At 39.9% G+C, this 22,697-nt stretch overlaps 1 protein-coding gene across 2 annotated transcripts in view; it reads left to right on the top strand.

Annotated features, from left to right (window-relative positions):
* Positions 1–22,697, top strand: part of NALCN (sodium leak channel, non-selective) — a 263,906-nt gene that overhangs the window by 35,593 nt on the left and 205,616 nt on the right. The window contains exon 7 of one of the 2 annotated variants that reach the window (XM_060079639.1): positions 3,530–3,684. In XM_060079639.1, the coding sequence (XP_059935622.1) occupies positions 3,530–3,684 (155 nt within the window). Of the gene's footprint in view, positions 1–3,529; positions 3,685–22,697 lie in introns of those variants that run through there. The other variant, XM_060079640.1, reaches the window with a different exon arrangement.

The raw sequence follows: 22,697 nt of genomic DNA, 5'->3' as shown, positions 1-22,697 counted from the left end.
ACGAGTCCAGGTGAATATTTGTAATGACTGGACCATCAGCTTTAAGACCCAGAGGTCGGGGACCACACGTCACAGGCACCCAGGACAATCCTGGTGTATCCCTGTTGCTGCAGAGTAATTACTAATAACTTCCTTTGTGATCTCAGGAGAGCCTCAGTACGGACAGTACATTTTATGGTTACCCCACCCAAAGGCAGTTTTTACGACTTGGTGGTATTTTATAAAATATCACTAAGACGTAGACCAGAGACAATATAAAGCTGGATTTGGGGCAGTTTTCTATTGCTGGTCCAAATAAACATTTTTTAAGTTTTCCCTTTAGGGTACTTATAAAATAAATGGATGATTATCTTATAAATTCTGTTCACAACATAACGAGGTTTTTTTAAAATGGAGAGGTCAGAAGAATTAAAAATAGAAACATGGGACTTAGAATATTAATTTTTAATTTCCATGGACTTATCAAGAGAGGATTTTGTAGAGTATGTAAAATTATAAGTGCCTCAAATTCATGCAAAGGTCTGTGAAGTCTTCTTGATTTATATTTAAACTTCTTTTGAAAGATGAAAAAAGACTACTCTATTTAACTTACAGGGTTCAGGCTGAGATATCTGCCAAGTGGGAGATATAAGAACAAGTTTGGATATTGGAAACATTTTCTTTAATATTTAAGAAATGAAAGTACTCTGATGATATATGTAGATTTCTAAATAAATTAATAGCAATGATTGTGGAGCACCTATTATGTTTCAGATATTTTGCTTGTAACTACTTTTTGGAACAATCTGAAAGGATTATTTCCCCCACTTTGCAGATGGAGACACAGCCTCAAAGAGGTTAAATAATGTGTCCACCTGGTAAACGAGAGAGCTGGGATTCGAACTCCCAGCCCATGCTTGTGCCGCCATTTAACCAACCTCTGCGATATTATAATCCCACATTCATAAACCTATTTCACATACAGATCCACATCCGTATACATAAAGTCTTCATAATATATGTCGTAGAGAAAATTAAAACCATATTACACCTGGTTTCTATCTCTATGTTGATGTTATATTCCAGGAGCTTCAGTCTCATCTGAATCTGTAAAATAGTGATATGCAATATGTTTGTATTACTGCATATATATCTCTTTTAAATTTGTTGTGCACATGCATCTCAAAGATGCAGACCATCCATCTAGGGGTTCAATCTAGGGAACGTACAAACTTCAAACTATAAATCACAGTAGGTCACACCTAGCACTTATTGTCTACCAAGTGCCTGTTTTAAGTATTTTATAGATGTAACATTTTCCCCACAGCTCCTTGAAGGAAGTATTTTCCCACCATCATAGAGATGAGGAAACTGAGGCACAAATTGGCAAAGTCACACATGTAGTAAGGGCTGAGCCGGAATTCACACCCAACAGACTGGCGCCAGAGTCCAGCTATCCAAATAACTGAAAGATGATGTTTTTTGAAACTTTTTTGTGTAGACAGAGTGTTTTTGTCAGATATTTGCTGCTATTGTCTTTTTCAAGTATTGGAAGTAAAAAAAAAATTACTGATTTTGATGGGCTAGTACACTTTTCCTTCCAGCATTTCACCTTACCTTCCTCACTTACGGATTAAGAACTAGGTCATCTATAAAGTTTCTTTCAGCTGCACAATTCTGTGAACAAAATGTTTTCAGGATCACGTACCAAAATGCCTTCTATTCTTTTGAGAATCCTTTATTGTTGTGTTTTCACATGCCAGGATTTATGTCACATTTTATTATTGTAATGACTAATAATCATTTATAGTAAGCATTTATTGAGTACTTGAAACACGCTAGGTGCTGTGATGAATGCATTACTTGGTTTATTTTACTTAAAGCTCACACAAGCTTCTCTCCCTGTTTCACAGATGAGGAAACTGAGCTTAGAAACATTTAAAATTATTCAAGTCACACAGCCAGTCAATGGCAGAGCTTGGAACCAACCCAGAAAGCCTTCCTCTGAAACTCTGAAGCCCAGTCCCCTTACCGCTTTGTCCTGATGTGTGGGTACAAACTCAGAAACATAGAGACAGGCTAGACTTAAGCGAAGACGCATCATTGGGCCTACATATAAGAATGTAAAAGGAGGGGAAATAAGTGATGTGTGTGCCTATAATCATATCTTTCTGACACAACCAAGTGGTGATTTCCACAGCAGAGCCTTTCCTTTTGCATGTGGGGTCCAAAGGACCAGCTTAAAATATGACAATTATTTAAACATTCCCTGAGATATATCGACAAATTAGCTCGCCTGCTACTAAGAAAGAGCAGAATCCTGAAGGGGTAAACATAGAGGTTTGTTTTGACTGAGATGGAACTGGGCAGTGTATTACCAGGGATTGTGTGCATGTGTGTGCGTAGGACTGTGTACAATTGTGTATATCTCTGTAGGAGATTGTGTGTGTGTGCACACGAGCATGGCGGCCTCAAGCAGCTAGGGGAGCGTGGGGAGTTAGGCATCATACTCTAGAGAAAACATGCTCTGTAAGGGGAAGGAAGTGGCCAATTGAATATAAGAAGATATTAAAAAAAGAAATGTGACCCAACACATCTGCCTCAATTTGGCCTTAAGCAGAGGAGACTGAGACAGTCCTAAGGTTGATCCCCATTTAGGAAATGCCTGGAAACATTGATGTCGTGGGAAATGACTATAATAAAGTCATGGGTTTGTAAGGTTTGTGAAATCATCTAGCTTAAACTTTGGCCCCTACACAAGCTATGTCAGTCGTCTCAGGTAGCAGCTATTTGGGGCCCATTTTAAGGTCCCAGAATGAGATTCCACAATCACCTTTCCAGTGGTTACCTGTATTCACTACCAAGAAAGCCATTACATGTCTAAATCCTTCCACATCAACTTAATGTCCAGTGTGTCCTCCAGAAAGATGAAAAGTAATTACATCACCAACTACCTAAAAAATAAATAAAAACCTGTAATACTCCTGGAGCTATCACTAAATCAGCCCATAATCTCTCTCTTTCCAATGTGATATCTTTAATTCCTTCAGTCTCACTTTAGTTATCTGGTTTTCTTTCTAAACTGAACATCTGACAACCCAGAAGAAAGCCAAGTATCATTTATGAGACTTACAGTACTTTTGTACCATATGGAAAATGACTATCATCATTTACTGTTGCTTAGAAGTGGAGAAGTAACATTTGTGCCCATAGTAGGAGAAGGATTTGTGAATAACAAGGAATTCCCAGACAAGTTAACATTCCTTGCAAACCTACAGAAAAATTCCTTCCTTCGCTTTTTCTGAGTCTTGGTCTTCAGTGACAAAAACCATCATGGCAATAACCTTCTTATAAAGAGCTTCTGTGTGGATGAATCAGGGATCGTTTGAGAATGTTCATGGCATTAATGTTATGAATACCATTCATGAATCAGGAATCTTAAATCTGTGCCCATATACAGCAGTTATTAATGAAGAATGATTACATTATGCATTTTAATCAACACTTACACTTGTTGAAATTGTCTAATCCTTTTCTGTGTTGTTTGCAGAAATGTAACCTGGAATAGTTTAGCTATCCCAGATACACACTGCTCACCAGAGCTGGAAGAAGGCTACCAGTGCCCCCCAGGATTTAAATGCATGGACCTCGAAGATCTGGGACTTAGCAGGCAAGAGCTGGGCTACAATGGCTTTAATGAGATAGGTCTGTCTCACTGATAAAACACCTTTTCAGTTTCTATTTTACAATGTTTATGAAATGGAGAAAATAGTTGTATAGTTGATATTTTATGTTCAGACTGCCTGTAGTTTTTAAGAAACACAACTGTAAGTTTTAATATATTCTCCCTTATAGTCTATAACCTACAGTCTGTGTCTATGTATATTCAGCAACGTTTGTATAGACTTAAATATGTCTCAATTCTTAATTATAGCATTTAAAACTATTTGTCTGTTGAGTAAGGGTCAGGGTTGTGGACTCAAAGAACCCCTTGAGTCAACAAGACTTGGTTTCCTTCCACATTGAACTAGTAGGCAAGGTAAGTCTTAAGTAACTGGAATACTAGACATTGAGGAGTGCATGAGAGCCGAAAAGTCATTCTGGGACAGGATACAGCTAATGAGATACTTAATGAATGTGCATCAACTATATAACAGAGGTATGGGAAATGCTTGTATGTGAATATAATGTGCCAAACGTGTACATTGATTCATGGCTTGTCCTTCTAAGTCCTGAAACGTGCCGTCACGCACAGTAGAGAAAGAACTTGGCATCTGCCATTTAGTTGGTATCACTGCATTTGTTACAATTCCATGCAAGTTGTACATCTTTCACGATTGAAGCAAAAAACCATGGGATTCTAAGCAATTATCTTATGCTCTGAGAATCTGTCTCAGTCAGCTCAGGCAGCCATGACAGAATATCGTAGACTGGGTGGCATAGACAACAGAAATGTACCTCTTCCCAGTCTGAAGGCTGGAAGTCTGAGATCAGGATGCACCATGGTTAGGTCTGGTTGCCCCTCTCCCTGGCTTGCAGATGGCTGTCTTCTCTCTGTGTGCTCATGGGATGGGTTGGGGGGAAGAGAGAGAGAGAGAGTGGGGAGAGAGGGAGAGAAAGCTCTCTGGTCTCTTCTTATAAGGACACTAATCCCATCATGAGAACCCCACGCCTCACAGCCTGGTCTAAACCAAATCAACTTTTAAAGGCCCCACCTCCTAATACCATCACATTGGGGGGGTTAGAGCTTCAATATATGAATGGCAGGGGCTGAGGGAGTGGACGTAAACATTCAGTCTATAGCAGAATTGTTGGAGTCATTTGAAAAAATTTAATTTTTTCTTAAAGTTTTAAGGCTCAGGTACATTTAAGAGAGTTCTAGACACTCTTACCCAGGTCCTAAGAGGAAAGTCTTTCCGTGTGTGACAGGATGGTGGTGGTGCTCTTTTGGAAGCCAAATCTACTTATTTTTAATCTGTCTTTTGGTGTGGTTTCACTTTTTAATGAGCCAGCTCTACAATGGGGATCTCATAGCCAGGAAAGAGTGCATCACCCCTGTCTACCCAGGAGGGAAACTGGTTCAAACCCAGCCCATCCACCTTCACGCATCAGACAGAGCAGCTGATAAATCCTATTCCCACCCTGGCCTTCAGTCGTAGCAGCTCCTGGATAGTGGTATGCAGGATGGCATAATGAACTCTGGGATAAGTGTTTGAATTTCAGAAAGAACATGTGAAGATCTTGCACTGAGTGAGGAATATGTTCTAGATATATGAACCAAACCACAAGGCTACAGCCTTTGGACTGAATATAATACTGAAATTGGGCTGAAAGAAACATAAATAGTTGGTATTTTTAAAGAGTGCATTTTGCAAATAAATCCCTAAATTTTATTCTTATATTTTAGTATGCCCTCATAGTAAATTTCCAGCATTGCATTGATAGTTAGATGGGCATTCTTCTTTTGGCCAATGATACAGTTTTCTGGTTCATAAAAATTTAGAAGCCAACAGATGTAAAGCATTTTAATTTACTGTCTCTCTTATATTTCCCTGGCTCTGGAACCAATCTTACATCCTTCCCCCGTCTCAAAAGTGCAAAGACTTTTACAGATTATGCCAGTGACTTGCAGGCATGAGCAGGAAATCACAGATTTGGTGTGGGAGATGAGATACTTTATAGATTTAGTAACCTGCTCGGAGCAAGCTCCAAGCTGGGGCAGGACTGGAATGCAGGGCTGGTTAGAGCCTGTTGCTCTTTCTTTTAGGGGCTGAGTGTGCCCATGTCTTGTATGGGGAGTGGCCAGCATTCAGGAGTTAGGCTGTCCTTGCACTGGAAACCTCCAAGCCTTTAAAATCATGTTGCTAAATCAAATCGCCCCCTGACCATTTTAAATGCAGCAGTTGTGCCTAACCTCCAACTGCTGCATTACATTAAAGTGGATTTATCTTTTTTCACTGTGACCTACAGTAGCTTCAGCTAATGTAGGGGACAATACCTCTTTGAGCAAGGAAGTCTCCTTCTAAAGCATGTGGGCTTAAGAAGCCCAGTTGTAGGAGGGAATTGCCCTGGAGGGTGGTAAGCTCCCACAAAGGCAGTAGTCTTACTGTAGCTCTACTGTTTATTTGCACATGGATCTCCCAAGGATTTAAGCTCCTGGAAAACAGGAAGCACATCTTTTTATCTTCATGTCTCCGGGGTCTGGAGCACTGCCTGCTTCGTAGGAAACCCTTTATAAATATTTACTAATGGACCAAAGTATGTGCCCTTTTGAATTCGTAGGTGACACGTCATATTTGTATTAGGATGTAGAGCCATAATAGAGAATTAAGTTGTTTTCTCGTTATTCTTTTCCCTGATTTCGTCTGCTTTTGTTGGCAGTGTTCATTCTTCCTCATGACTTCCCTTTCTATACAAGCTTAATGTGGTCTATTTGCTTCTTTTTCTCAAATGATGATTGAATTCAGCATCATTGTAGCACTAATGGTTAGATAATGAAAATGTTGGCTTTGAACTATAATCAAAAAATGTTAACATGGTCACTAGAGTTTAGATTGAAATTGGTAACTATTTCCTGATATCTATGTAGATACACAAAACTAGTGTTTTAGATTATTGAAAGTTCTCATGGAAACAAAAGATAATGTTTCACCAAAATGAGGAAATTAATTTTATTAGGCACATGTGATCATCTCTTTCTGCATGCAGCTAAATTTAGAGCATAATTAGGTACCTAATTGTGTATTTAAATTTGGCCAGTGTACTCTATATATAAATAATCATGATTAATTTAAAAGGAGCATGTTTCCTTTTCTTACTAGTCCAAATTATCATGCAATACTTTGAATTTCAAGCATTTATAAAATTTTATTTATAAGTAGCTTCATGTCTCATTAAAATTTAATATTGATGATGTTGAAAAACTCAAAGTTTAAAACTTTATTAAGAGCCACAGTCATTAGGTAGAAAAAACTACAAAGAGCCCCTACTGTAAGATTGCAGAGTAAAGAGACCTTTTCGTCTCTAAAAATCATCCGAACATCAAGGATACTGAGAAACAGAAATGCAGTTTCCTTATTTAAGGACTCTGAAAAGCTTATAACTATAAACCACAATATCAGAGGGTCAGGTGTCTAACAGAAAACTTCCTGAAAAGGCTCTGGCTACTGAGGACCTCAGAGCCAAAAGAAGACTGACGTTCTAAAACAACCAGTGTTCATTGTCCATTCGGTTTGAAAATTCAACAATAAAAATTAAATTATAGGGGCTTCCCTGGTGGCGCAGTGGTTGAGAGTCCGCCTGCGGATGCAGGGGACGTGGGTTCGTGCCCCGGTCTGGGAGGATCCCACATGCCGCGGAGCGGCTGGGCCCGTGAGCCATGGCCGCTGAGCCTGCGCTTCGGAGCCTGTGCTCCGCAGCGGGAGAGGACACAACAGTGAGAGGCCCGCGTACCACAAAAAAAAAAAAAAATTAAATTACAGAAAATAAAGATAAAATCAAATAAAATGACCAGTGTTCTCAGAGAAGCAGAATAGTCCTCTCTTCGAGTCAGGGCATCACTGTGTAGCTGACAGTAGGAGTTTTCTGAAATTCCATGTGGCATCACAGAGGGGAGGCCCTTATTCTGCAGGCAGCTGGGAGAGAGAGCTGTAAGCACTCCGAGACGGCTGATCAGCATAGACTAGGATGAGGGAAGAACTCCAGCTTTGCAAATCTGGCTCTACCTTACGATGACCTGAGAACCTTTTAAAACTCGCCGATTCTCAAGCATCATTCTCAGGCCAATTAAATCGAAACCTTACAGTGACTGAAGGCACAGAAGGCTCTAGAAAGTCCTCCGGGTGATTCTAGCATGCGTGCAGAGTGTGAACCACTGCAGCAACACCGATACACACCCAACTTCTGAAAATCTCCACTCCTACCCCACAGCATAACTTCACCCTTCCCTACATGAAACAGGACAAATATCTGGTGCTGTCAAAATCACTGTCAAAGGTGAAGGATAATAAAAAAGAATCAGGACCACTTCTATAAAAATGTGCCTTTCAGTATACTTAAAACTGAAAAATAATACTCAAGATATATATAACTCAAAAGAATTGCAGAAAAAGAAGACTTAAATATATACATTAAAAGGGTACAAATTGACTCAGTAAATTGACAGAGAACAGTCAACGCTTAGGCGTATCTTAGTAAAGATGCTAGAATTCAAAGCTAAAGAAAGCATCCATTGGGTATCCAGAAAAAAAAAAAAAAAAGATCAAGTCAGTTCTAAGGCGGACCATCAGAGGGGCCTGAAACTTCATGTCCATATTCAGCTCTCAGATGTAATGTCACAATGCTTACAGGGTCCTTAGGGAAAGAATGTGTCAAACCCTTTTTGATTATTTTTGAAGAGGCAAGAATTCCGAGACTTCATTTTACATGAAGTCTTCTTGAAGCCATTCAGCCAATCAAGAATAACTGGTCATGGGCCTGGTCTCTACTATGTATTCACTGTAAGAGCAAAGCTAATACAGCTGTAGGATTTACGGACTATAGTGTAAATATTACAAACTGTGATTGTGTGGAACAGAGGACAAGATCAACAGGGGAGGTAGGGTGATGATGTGGATGTTTATACTTAGCAGGAAAAAACAAGTATCATTTTATACAATATATGAATCCAGCAATGGAGGCATAAGGATACTTGCCATGAAAATGCATTACAAAGTCAAAAACGACTTTAGAAAAAATTCAAACTTAAAATAATGGCCTTGGGGTTTGGATCATGGCTGTACTGTAGACTAGTGTGGTGACCTTCGGAAAGTAATGAACCTCTCTTGCCTCGATTTCCTCACCTGTGAAATGGGTGAGTGATAGACCTACCTTACAGGCTTGTCAGAAGCAACTGAGAAACTACACATAGACTAGTGTCTGGCACAGCACAGACACACAATGAGCTAGAAATTAGAGATACGGTGGCAAAATAGGAATACATCACTGTTATTTGAGAATAAGTGACCACTTTAACAAAGAAGGGCAGGATATAGATGCTTTCAGATTAGCACCTCGATGTCTGATATTATTTCCTTTTCTTTGAACCAGTTTGTCCCTCAGGTTGTTCAGAATCTTACAGCAAAGGAGAAGAGTGGAGGGGACGGGAACAAGGTGTTCTTAACTTTGCATTATTCTCCCATTAACTAATATCTCAAATTTTACTTCATTCTAATCAGTGTATAGAGGGCCAATATTTGGTGTTGTTTAGTCTTTTTTAAAAATTTATTTTATTGAAGTGTAGTTGATTTACAGTGTTGTGGTAATTTCTGCTGTATAGCAAAATGATTCAGTTATACATATATATACATTCTTTTTCAGGTTCTTTTCCATTATGGTTTATCACAGGATATTGGATATAGTTCCCTGTGCTCTACAGTAGGCCCTTGTTGTTTATCCATTCTATATATACTAGTTTGCATCTGCTAACCCCATACTCCCAATCCATCCCTCCCACTTGGCAGCCACAAGTCTGTTCTCTCTGTCTGTGAATCTGTTTCTGCATTGTGGATAAGTTCATTTATGTCATATTTTAGATTCCACATATAAGTGATATCATATGGTATTTGTCTTTCTTACTTACTTCACTTAGTATGATAGTCTCTAGGTCCATCCATGTTGCTGCAAATGGCATTATTTCATTCTTTTTTATGGCTGAGTAATATTCCATTGTATATATGTATCACATCTTCTTTATCCATTCATCTATTGATGGACATTTAGGTTGCTTCCATGTCCTGGCTATTGTGAATAGTGCTGCTATGAACATCGGGGTGCATGTATCTTTTTGAATTAGAGTTTTGTCCAGATATATGCCCTGGAGTGGGATTGCTGGATCATACGGCAACTCTATTTTTAGTTTTTTGAGGAACCGTATGTGTTTTCCATAGTGGCTGCACCACTTTACATTCTGGTGGTGTTTAGTCTTTGTTAATCAATTATTCCTCTCTTGCCACTCTGGAAACTATCCTCAGTCCGGTGTTTTACCTGTCTCTTTAGAATCTTATCCCTATTTAGCCTGCACCATGGAATTTTTACAGTTTCATTAAGGCTCGGATATGTAATTTTATTTATCCCTATGCATTTGAACTTGTGGGCCCCGGATTCCAGCCACACGTGTCTTTAGCAGCCTTTCAATAGATGCTCCTTCCACAGCCCTAGGCAGGGCACCTGGCAGGGCACTGAGTAGAAGCCACGGCCGCGCCGCTTCCTGGACCGCTTCCAGCGCTCAGTGGCTTGTCTCCTGTCCTCCCCTAAATCCCTGGGTCAAAGGGTGACTGAGATGCTGGCTGCTTCTCTGTCCCTCTCTTCCATTTACAGACCTCTGCATCATCGTTTCAGTGGAACCTTTCCTGTGGCTCATTCTTCAGGACCTCAACACACACATCCTCTCTAAGACGTTAGCCTGTGCACCTGAGACACCCCGCACCCCCATGGTCCAGGCCTACTGAGGAATAGACGTTCTTGAAAGGACATATTTGAAGATCCCAGAATCTGTTTAGCAGACACTCAGATTCTGTGACTGAAGCGAGTGTGTGTGGATGTAGGTAGTAAGCACGCAGTGTAAAGGTCTGGGGACAGAAGACACCCAAAAAACCCATGCTGTAGAGGTGAAACCAAACAAATCGTATCCACTTAGTCTATTTAGAAAATGTGTCTACTTCCGCTTCCTGAGTATTTACCCCCCTTTCAGCCTGTCTCTTCTTCTGTTTTACCACACGCTCATCAACATGCAGGACGTACAACCCGAGACATTGCAATTTTCTGTGACAGCATAAATGTGAAATTTGAGGAGCTTTGAGCTGGAAAAGATGAGACAGTCCCGTGGCTCACTGACACAGTTTTCCAGGTGGAGAAACTGAGCATCAGAGCCAGACTGGTCAGAACTCCAGAGAACTCCACACCAGTCAGGGCTAAACTCCCTCCTCAGGATTCGCAGACTCACCCTATAACTTACTGTCTCCCTCAGACCTTTTTACATTTCAGATCAGTGTTTAATGCAGAAGGAAACTCAAAAAATACCTTGCAAAACTTAGCTGTGTTCTTAATTTTGTAGTAGGAGGTTAGCGTCACTCACCTTTGGTAAAATGCTGGTGGAGAGGACAACTATGCAAACAGATGTGATGTGCCAGTTAGAACAAAAAGCAACAACAAAATCCATCACATGTGGGAAGGAAATCACAGCCCAAGAAACTGGCAATTTTCTTGTCACGGTATTTCAAAAGAGGGTAAGAAATTGGGTACAGAAGATGAATACAAAGCTATTCAGGTGGTGGTTTTTAACTCTCCATTCATTGTACAGTCAGGTAAAAAACAAAACATGTTTCCTTTTGATAGAACAATCCAATGAATGTCATTTAATGATAAAATTCACCCTGGGAGGTCACTTAGGAAATAAATAGCTATCAGGCATTTTTTCGTTGTTTGCCTTCAGAATCATAAGAACAAAAGAGAAAAGCTCAATTTTTAAAATGTCAGAATGAACTAAACCTGATTGAAACAATTTATATCAGATAAAGGAAGCCCATAAGTAAGATCAACCTATAAACAGGGCATTTGGAAGATAGCTAATCAAAAAGACATTTAAATTATACATGCTTTTAATGCTACATGGACCATATATAGTGGACTATTTTCCTTATTCTAGCTAAACAGTAATCAAAGATAAAGCCAGGAAATAACAAACACCATGTTCTTATGGTGACTAATTGTCCAGCAGACAGTCTTTATTATTATAATTGCTGTCATTACTTATGACAACTACTGCTATCATTTATCGATTGTTTATTATGTATCTGGCATCAGGCAAAAGGTTTTCCATCCCTTGCGTTTTTAAATTCTCAAAATAAATCCATAAGGTATCATTATTCCCAATTGGTAAGTGACGAGAAAGAGATGAGAAAGAATTGATTCGCCCACAGTCACACACAGGCCACCGTTGGGAGCCAAGGTCTACTGCCCCATGTGCCAAGGTCAAAGCCTGTGTTTTCTGTCTGCAAACTCTGCCTTATCTGTGAGGTCAGCCAAGAGTGACCGCCCTTCCCTGTGGCTTGTCAGGATGGCTGGTCCATTGTAGAGTCTCATGATGGTGGAAGAGGAGACATGCTCTCCAATGTAATAATCCACCAGACGTCCTGCCTTCTCATCCTGAAGTCTTGAGGACACAGGGGTGAGTGTGAAGAAGGGTCATGTCCACTGCAGACCGAGGGCCACTCGGGGCTGGTCTCTGCCTTTGAATCTAGCCCTTTGCAAGGGAGTTGGTGTGTGATCTGTGTTCATTATGTGGACAAATTTCAACGTAAAAAGAATATACCCGGAGATTATCATACTAAGTGAAGTAAGTCAGAAGAGAAAGACAAATACCATATGTGGGATCTAAAAAAAAAAAAAAAAGGAACTTATTTACAAAACAGAAACAGACTCACAGATTTAGAGAATGAACTTATGGTTACCAGATGGGAAGAATGGGGAGGGGGGAGGGATGGGTTGGGAGTTTGGGATTGACGTTTACACACAGCTATACTTAAAATAGATAACCCACAAGGACCTACTGTATAGCACAGGGAACTCTGCTCAATTCTCTGTAATAACCTAAGTGGGGAAAGAATTTGAAAAAGAACAGATATCTATACACGTGTATGTATAACTGAATCACTTTGCTGTATACCTGAAACTAACACAACCTTGTTCATCAACTATACTCCAATATAAGATAAAAAATTTAAAAACAAACAAAAAGAATATACCTGGGCAGCAATGCAGTTTTACGAGATACTTATCGAGCTATGGACATTTGGTCAAGGATTAGAGGGAGTAGCAGCAAAAATGAGTAAATATGCTTTTGATACAAAGTGAGATTGTAGGCACATTGACTAGAGATGTGGGAGAAAGCTCTGGAAGTAACAAAATATGTTATCTGGTACATTGCTGTCAGGTTCATACTTAATTTGAACTAAATTCAAAATTCTACTGTGATACATCTGTTTACTATTTGTAATCTACACCTACATGTGTCCATTTCTCCTGTGTATTTGAACTTAACTTTCTCTTTCCTTTTGAGATATGAGTATTTAAGTTTGCTCTTTTTTCTTGTGATGAGAGCTCTTGGGATTTACCCTCTTAACAACTTCCATATATAACATACAGTAGTGTTCATTATATTTACCCCTAGTACTTACTTACCTTTTAAGTAGAAATTTATACCTTTTGACCACCTTCACCCAATTCTCTCTCCCTCTACCCTGCCTTTGGTAACCACAAATCTGCTCTCTTCTGCTATGAGTTTGTTTGTTTGTTTTTGAAGTATAATTGCCCTACAACACTATGTTAGTTCCTGTTATACAACATAGTGATGCAGTATTTCTATATGTTTCAAAATATTCACTGCGATAAATCGAGTTACCATCTGTCACCATACAAAGATATTGCATAGTTATTGACTATGTTCCCCACCCTGTACATTTCATACCCATGACTCACGATTTGGCAGCTGTTAAGTTTGCCTTCTAAATACTGCAAATTAACCAACAGTTTTATTTAAGTTGATTTTGAAAATGCATATTAGTTAATTTCTTTATTAGACATATTAGTAAAGAACATTTAACTTATTTGTCCTCTTTATAAAAAAATAAAAACCATAAAGCTCTTCTTAAAATAAAAAAGCCCTCCTTAAAATATGAGGTAGAAAAAACCACAGGTCACAGGTCATCGGCATCACAGAAGTCAAGATGTGAGTCTTGAATGCAAATACAAACTTAAGGGATGACTTATAATTTTTGTAAATTTTTTTCTGGCAACAATAAATTAATTGGGCCTTTCAAGAAAATGAAAAAATTACAGTAGACTGCAGCCTGCTAGATTCTTATACAGATACTCCCAAGTCACTTCTGAAGAAGGCTACTATGGAAACTGAAATTTGGGACTGGCATTTTTCTCCAAGGGGTAATATATTTTAGCTGTTACTTACTTTTGTGGTATTTTCCTCATTTAACTTTGGGTAGTATTGACAGCTCCCTGTGTGAGTCATAAATCAGGTTTATTAAATATTGATGAGAAATAACATCAGAGGTTATTTTCATCCCTAGTGGTGTTCAGTGCTTGGAATTACCCCTGTATTTTCCTGCAGGAGGATTGACAGTGAATCCACCTACACAGTCTAATGTTTCAGTTTTAGGATTTGCTTTACTTTAAAATTCCTTCCTATGTTTTTTTCTACTGGCATGCTATTATTTTTATAATTTGTCTCTTATTACATCTGATATTAAATATGGACATAAAATGTGGTGAAAGGAAATTACTTTTATTCAGATCATAATAGAATGTAAATTGAACTGCCTTGATGCTGCTGCTAAAAATTGATTCCTCAGATTTAAATGATGTTAAACCATATTTCATGTGGCTATATGTGATATCAGATGAAAACTTTACAAATGAATAGAAAATTATTATGTATCAATAACTATGATTTATTACAGAATGTACATTTTTATTGCAGTTGCAAAAAAGACACAGTAAAGACTAATCTGTGAAATATGTAATTGAGATTTATAATACTTTGTGAAAAAGCACCAAAGGGTCATTTTCCCTGCATTAATCTTTATGCTTAGCATTGCTACTGGAATTACTTACTGATTTTTATGAAAACACATGTAGAAGAGAAAACTAGGGTACTAGAATTCAAACAAAAGTACTTACTTCAATCTGTGATAATTCCCTACTTGATCTCTGAAGGAATTCCTTTATCATGGGACAGGGAAAACAGCATATTTTTGTTAAATAAAGGATAAAATCTAGGAGCTTCAATAAGAGAAATAGTTATGAGAGTGTTTGGTCAAATACCAGTGTTTTATCCCTGGGTTCAGTCATCATAAATGCCCTCAGGTTACATGCAAAAGTGTGTGCTCGAGGTTTTCTAAAGGAACTAAGTCTTAGGGTTTCATTAGATTCTGACAGTGTCACAGACTTATTTAAACTAAAATTAGATATGCAGATAAATATTCAGAATATTAGGAAAAAAGGGGGTGTAAAGATAGAAATTGCAGGGCCTCCCTGGTGGCGCAGTGGTTGAGAGTCCGCCTGCCGATGCAGGGGATACGGGTTCGTGCCCCGGTCTGGGAGGATCCCATGTGCCGCGGAGCGGCTGGGCCCGTGAGCCATGGCCGCTGGGCCTGCGCGTCCGGAGCCTGTGCTCCGCAACGGGAGAGGCCACGACAGTGAGAGGCCCACATAACGCAAAAAGGAAAAAAAAAAAAAAGATAGAAATTGCAGACATGATTTTAAAAAAAGATATACACTGTCTAGTATGTAGCAGATAGGTGTTCAGAAGTTCTTGCTGAATGGATTAGAAAAGGCAGCTGCTAGAGTGACTTTTCATTGGACAGTGAAAGAAGGAATTTTGAAAGTGGATTTCTGAGGGCATGAAGTGATGATTTTTTTCACATGATACATAGAAGACAGTACTCATTGGAAATATCTAGTGGTTTCCAAGAAATTAGCATGCTTATAGTTATATGTTACGTATTTGTAGATTATAAAAATAATGCTTCACTTAGTGACCACCTAGAGGGGTGGGATAGGGAGGGTGGGAGGGAGATGCAAGAGGAAGGGGATATTGGGATATATGTATACGTATAGCTGATTCACTTAGTTATACAGCAGAAACTAACACACCATTGTAAAGCAATTATATTCCAATAAAGATGTGAAAAAAATAAACACAAGAGAAATTAAAAAAAAATAATGCTTCAAATAACATGAGATTTAATGAAAGTAATAAATTCTGCCATATATAATTCCCTCCCTTTCTCTCTTTCCTTTCTTCCTTCCTTCTTTCATCTTCATGTTTCATGATATTTAATAAAACACTTGTAACCATTTCCCTACCAATAGACACCTAAGTGATTTTCAGTGTGTTACTACAAGTAATTCTGTGTTGAATATACACACTCACACACACACATGTCCTGTGCATGTGTGTGAGTATTCTTTTTTTTTATAAAGTGAATTTTTTAAAATTAATTAATTTATTTTTATTTGTTGCTGCACTGGGTCTTTATTGCTGCTCACGGGCTTTCTCTAGTTGCAGCAAGCGGGGGCTACTCTTCGTTGCGGTGCATGGGCTTCTCATTGTGGTGGCTTCTCTTGTTGCGGAGCACGGGCTCTAGGCGCACACACTTCAGTAGTTGTGGCATGTGGGCTCAGTAGTTGTGGCTCGCGGGCTCTAGAGCACAGGCTCAGTAGTTGTGACGCATACACTTAGTTGCTCCACGGCATGTGGTATCTTCCCGGATCAGGGCTCGAACCCTGTCCCCTGCATTGGCAGGCAGATTCTTAACCACTGCGCCACCAGCCTCGTGTGAGTATTCTTAGAAACAGATTCCTAGAACAATTTCTGGGTCAAAGGGTATGCACAGTTTTAACATTATAGATAACTCATGCTTTATTTCTCAAAATAAATTCACAGTCCAGCCCTTATTGTGTGAGAGTGAGTTTTACAAAGTATAAGGTATTCCTTTCCAATATGCATAGATACGGAAGTAAAAAAAAATAACATAGGCCGTATTGTATTCTGTGCTCTTGTGAACACCAGCAGTTCATTCTCTTTTCTTTGGATTCTTCATTCCATTCTCCCTGGAATGCCTCCCTCCTACTGGCCCTGTCAGTCTGGGACTCACCTCCCAGGCCTCCTTTCCAGTAGCTTCCCCACTGCACTAGCAGCATTTATCTCCCTGTGTCTGAACCATGACACCAAGGTTTGTGCATAAAGTCAATGCTTACTTCGATTTGTTTCCTGCTAGGGTGAGTGTGCGCGTGTGTGTGTGTGTGTTTTACCCCTGTCTTCCCAATTAGCTCATTCAGTCCTCCAGGAGAAGCAAAGCTTCCTGTTGTTCCTTTCTAAGTCTCTGTGAGCTCGTTATTGCCTTTGAGGACAGGTTGATCACGTTTAGGAGGATTTTATATAGACACATTGCCTTTTTCAATCAACATTCTGTGGAAACCTTTTGATTGAAAATGTAAATTTAATGCAAATATGACTCTAGCCTTTAAGTACATTGTTCATTGAAATTAAGCGGCTTCCACGTTAAGCCACATACTCCTGTGAAACAAAAGTGAGCAGACCATCAGAGAAGCCTTGTGTTGACAGTCAAGGAAACGTTCCCTGCTGGTGATGGCAGTCAGTGGAGCATAATTCCCTTGACTCTCTATGAAATTAAATTAATTCCACCATCTAATCAGTTGGGGCAAAAAGGAATGATGTCATTTAGGAAAGTCCTAACACAGCTCTTCCCTCGAGGCCAGTAGGGCCAGAGGGAAGGCGATTCCCACCTCTCCTGGGGCTGCAAGTTCTAATACAGGAGCCCTGCTGATCAAAACTGTGCTGAGGGGCTTCCCTGGTGGCGCAGTGGTTGAGAGTCCGCCTGCCGCTGCAGGGGACACGGGTTCGTGCCCCGATCCCGGAAGATCCCACATGCCGCGGAGCGGCTGGGCCCACGAGCCATGGCCGCGGAGCCTGTGTGTCCGGAGCCTGTGCTCCGCAACGGGAGAGGCCACAGCAGTGAGAGGCCCGCGTACAGCAAAAAAAAAAAAAAAAACTGTGCTGAGAAGAGGGAGGTGACTCCTCCCCAGGGGAGAAAGCTCTCTGGCCCTTGAAGATGTGTTTCTCACCTGAGGAAGGGAAAGACTCAGTTTCAGGTTGGAGTCTGCATCTCATTAGTAGGTGACATAGGACAGTTACTTACCTCTCTGTGCTTTAAAATCGGGATAAATATCATACATATCAGAGGGTAGTAGGAAGATTAGGTTATTCTCATCCTCATGCCTAATGAGTCCTCAGTAAAATTTAGCTCTGATTATAACGATCACTTTTATTAAATATGTAGTTATCAGCTAAATGGATGAGTGAATTATAGAGCAAACTATTCTAAAGTCACAGAGTTAGAAAGTGGGAGGAATAGGACCAAAACTCATTTCTATCTGTCTTATTATCTATATTATTTCCATGGCATCAGCTTACCTCCTTTTAGTCCTGGCAAAACATTCATGATCATACCGCACAATTTAACATATACTCACGTTTTACTGTGCTGGTATATGTTGTTTACTGGTGTTTTGTCTCCTCCGTGTACACCTTCATTGGAAATAAAATTTTGAAAAATGTTTTCCTATTTCCTGCACTGCTTAAAGATGCTGCCAGTAAAGCCATCTCTAAGCTGAGATGCTTTGTCCTCGTAGGTCTTCTAAAGAGTTAGAGCAGTGTTGAAGTTGTATGTTTACAATTGACTAGAACAAGGATCCGCAAACCACCGGCCTGTGAGCCAAATCCTGCTTACTGCCTGTTTTTGTAAATAAAGTTTTATTGCAACTCCATGTCCGTTTGTTTCCGTATGGTCCATGGCTGCTTTCTGACAATACAGCAGAATTTCTAGAGTTCCAGCAGAAATGCTGTGGTCCCATAGAGACAAAATGTTTACCATCTGATCCTTTACGGAAAAAGTTTGCCAACCCCTAGACTAGGCTAACGGTAGGAAAAACTACTCAGCCTGTGCTTCTTTTTTTTAATTATATCTTTCCACAGATGCCTAGAATCCTTGGCAATTCTTATATTCACCTCTTCTTACATCCCTTAGACTTGGGAAACTCAGAGGTGCACACATCTCTTATTTTTATGTAGATTTGTGATAAAATCTAGACTCTCCTTCCCTGATTCAAAGCCCCTTAAACTCTAAACATGAAATTTTCAAAGAAAAGTTACCCTGGTTGTATACACCCCTGAAAGTCATCTCCTTTCTGTGGTCTCTCAAGTACACAGACTATGTTCCTTGAATCTGTCATTGACGTTAGGTAAGACATTTTTGAAGAATGGGTGATAGGCTAGACATAGAACCTAATGAATCTTGATTGTTTTAATTAAATGAGTATTCCTCAATATGGGTGTAAGAGCCTCAATGGTTAAAGACACTGCTTAGAAAATCAGAATCAAAATACTAACAGTTATTCTCCAATGCCTTGTTTTAGCCAGGAAACATTACTGAAAATGAGTGAAAGAAGGGGAAAAGATCATTATGCTTACAAAAGACTAATAAAAACAAAAAAAATACCATTTATAGCCCCTTTAAAGTATTGCCCTTTTAAATATTCAGATAACTCACCGACTACTTCTTCTAGTAAGTTATCTCCAAGGGCAGAGTGACATCCACCTATCCCTGGACACACGCCCCATTTGCCCTGGGACTTTGCTGCCCCTCCCATCAAGAGGTGGAGCCTTCCTCCTCCCCTTGAATCTGGTGCCTGTGACGTCTTTGCCCAAGAGAATGTGACGCAGTGACATTGTATAAGCTTTGGAGGCAGGGCCTCCAGATGCCCAGCAGCTTCCTGTCTTGCCCATTGGAGTGCTGCTCTGAGATGCTCAGGGCAAGTAGCCTAGAGAAGGATGAGAGGCTGTGTGGACAGGAGCTGAGGCCCCCCACTTGACAGCAAGCCCTTGCCCCGATATGTGAGTGAAGCCTTCTCAGACTCTGTGACCCCAGATGACCTTCTGGACGACAGCCGTATGAGTGACCCAGGTGAGACCAGGAAAGAATCACCTATTTGACCCTAGCCCAGTTGCTTCCAGAGAATCATGAACCAATCAGTGGTGGTGGTTTGAATCCACTATGTTTTGTGGTGGTTTGTTATTCAGCCGCATATCATTGAAAAACTCTCAATTTACCAAAGAGGAAACTGGGGGTCATGATATAAGCAACATGCCTAAGCTCATGTAGCATGTGGCAAGTCGGGGATTCAGACTCAAGTCAACCCAACTAAATCACACTCTAAAGCACTCCTCTCTACTATATGCTGTATCGTCCAAAAATTAAACAGATTGCATAATCAGTATTTCTGAAGACAGAGGTAGTTTGGGAGATGTAATTGCTCACCACTCTGTTGTGTTTTTATTGGGACTTTTGAAATCAGGAATGTTCTGGAAGACCTGAGATAATGCAGTCTCCATCTCTGAGCAATGCTCAAGCAAGGACTGTAGGTAGTCCTCTGATGTTCATTCATTCACTCATTCATTCATTCAGCAAATATTTATTGAGAACCTACTATACATTAGGTGCTGTTTTTAGCACTGGCAGGCACAAGGAGTATGCTAACGCAGAACCAGAGATGGATGACGTTATATTTTCTTTTTTTTTTTTGAAAATTCACACTTGCTTATATGTTGATTTCCTTATTAAGGGCTGACTTGTTTTAGGCTCTGGAACTCCCAGTTCTGTACTTAATTTTTTTTGGTTAGCCTAAGCATAGTGCTAGATTTCAAGAAATCAATTGCCAAACAGGATTTTCCATTGAGTTTTTTTAAAAAGGAAACATGTAGGCCAAAATACAATTAATAAGAAAAGACCATTTAGGCATCAGCAGAATTTGATCAGTTGCTCAAATTTCAAGCAAGTTTCTAAAACAAAACTGTTTTCTTCTTTTTTTTTTTTACATCTTTATTGGAGTATAATTGCTTTACAATAGTGTGCTAGTTTCTGCTTTATAACAAAGTGAATCAGTTATACATATACATATGTTCCCATCTCTCTTCCCTCTTGCGTCTCCCTCCCTCCCACCCTCCCTATCCCCCTCTAGGTGGTCACAAAGCACCGAGCTGATCTCCCTGTGCTATATGGCTGCTTCCTACTAGCTATCTATTTTACATTTGGTAGTGTTTATATGTCCATGCCTCTCTCTCGCTTTGTCACAGCTTACCCTTCCCCCTCCCCATATCCTCAAGTCCATACTCTAGTAGGTCTGTGTCTTTATTCCTATCTTACCCCTAGGTTCTTCATGACATTTTTTTTTCTTAAATTCCATATATATGTGTTAGCATACGGTATTTGTCTTTCTCTTTCTGACTTACTGAGGGCCTTGTGCTCATTTTTGTTGGTGGAGGTGAACTGAATTTTATAAGCTCTGTAAAATGAGGCCAGAGCGAACAGAAATTGAGTCAAAATAATGGATGACACATCTTAACATCTTCTTAGACTCTTGTGTCCTCACCACACCCCATTTGAACCTAAGGGGAGTCTCCTGGAGGCTGAGGGGTTCATTAGCTTGCAGCTGTCTTAGACTAGTCTGCAAAAGCTAAAAAGACTCAGCCACAAGAAAGCAGGTGGCAGTGGCCTGGAAGATGAACAAAGGAAAGCGGCAGCTGGTAGGGATCGAGAGGGCCCTGGGCCACTGGAAATGGAAGCTGGGAGGAAAGCCTTGAAGGCAGACAGCCTGGAATCAAGGGCGGCAGCTGGCAGAACAGCTCAAAACAGGGCGAGTGGCATGATTCAAGAGGACTTATGAATCGTTGTGTTGTACGGTGACCATTAAGCTTGTTAGTGAGGGAAGAGATTCAATGCTTTCGTTGTGCCAAGCACTGTGAGAGGTACTTTCACCCAAGTCAGCTACCCTAACATCCAGGGCAGCCCTTCGGTGTAACAGTTATCCTGTAGGTCAAGGGTAGCTTCTTGGCAAGTGTAAGCGCCTGTGGTCACCTCTGTTTATACATTTCTTGGAGAGATTTCCTAAAATCAACCTGCTTGCTCATTTCTTGTCTGTAGTCTGTACTGTTTCATGTAGAAGATTCAGGCCTTTCTATCGTATTCCAAATTCATCAGTACTGTACAGACTTCAGCCTCCATGAAGCTGTGGGCAGATAGGTGAGGTGGTGATATTGCCAGGGACCAGCTTGTGCAGAAGTTTAATCCTTTGAGGAAAAGGAGAGCAAGCCCAATGGTAATTGTCCCCCCCACAAAAAATGCTGCTAGAGAACAAAATGTATTTAAAATGTATTGACTACATAACCTGGTAAAATATTTTAAAGTCCGTTGTTGGTAAGTTTCAATGGTTCTTTCTCTCTTTTTACAAAAGCGAAGCCCACTAAAATGTTACTCCTTCATATTATTTTTATTTCCTTTCATCAGAGTTGAATATTTGTTGTGCGGGCATGTGGGTTTTGTATGTATTGTCTACTCCTCTACGAGCTGGTTGAAATATGTTATGAGTACTAAAATTATTTAAATTGATGGTGACCAAACGTTATAGAATTACGATGTATGTAAGCCATTTTATCCCTGATAAAATTTTGACCCTCTGGTTGCGTGATTAAATACAGTTATATTGATAATGTATATTTCCTGAATGTTAATATCATATGAAATTATGAACAGGTTGAGTTTCACTTCCTTTGGTTTGCTGGGTGATGGGCGTTTTGATGAACTCAGCCTTCCACTGTTTATTCAGTGCAGACACGTGCCTCTATATGACAGGGGAGCCTGTCTCAGCAATTCCCTTACCACCTACAGCAAAATGGCAGAACATAGAGTTAGGGATTTGGGAAAATACGGTAATTACCAAACACAAGTCTTCAGACAATATACAGATAGACCTCCACAAAGTCAGCACCCTAGGAGAAGGATTTATGAGAATACACAGACGTATTATTTGCACGTTAGTACATGTGACTATTACCCTTTTTTATGCTTCCTGAACTCATGGAAGGTCATGAGACCTGTTTTTCCTTCCAGCTAAATTCCATTATAAATGCTCTGTTTTTATAGATTGTGAATTCTAACTAATAATTGAACCAAGTCTGTTGAGGCTGTGGGCAGAGGGTAAGATTTACATGTGAGACTTCATGTTCTACCCTTTGAATTAGGCCAATA

The sequence above is a fragment of the Mesoplodon densirostris genome, chromosome 17 (genome assembly GCF_025265405.1).
Source record: "Mesoplodon densirostris isolate mMesDen1 chromosome 17, mMesDen1 primary haplotype, whole genome shotgun sequence".
NCBI lineage: Eukaryota > Metazoa > Chordata > Mammalia > Artiodactyla > Ziphiidae > Mesoplodon > Mesoplodon densirostris.
This window is presented reverse-complemented; position numbering and strand designations above follow the sequence as displayed.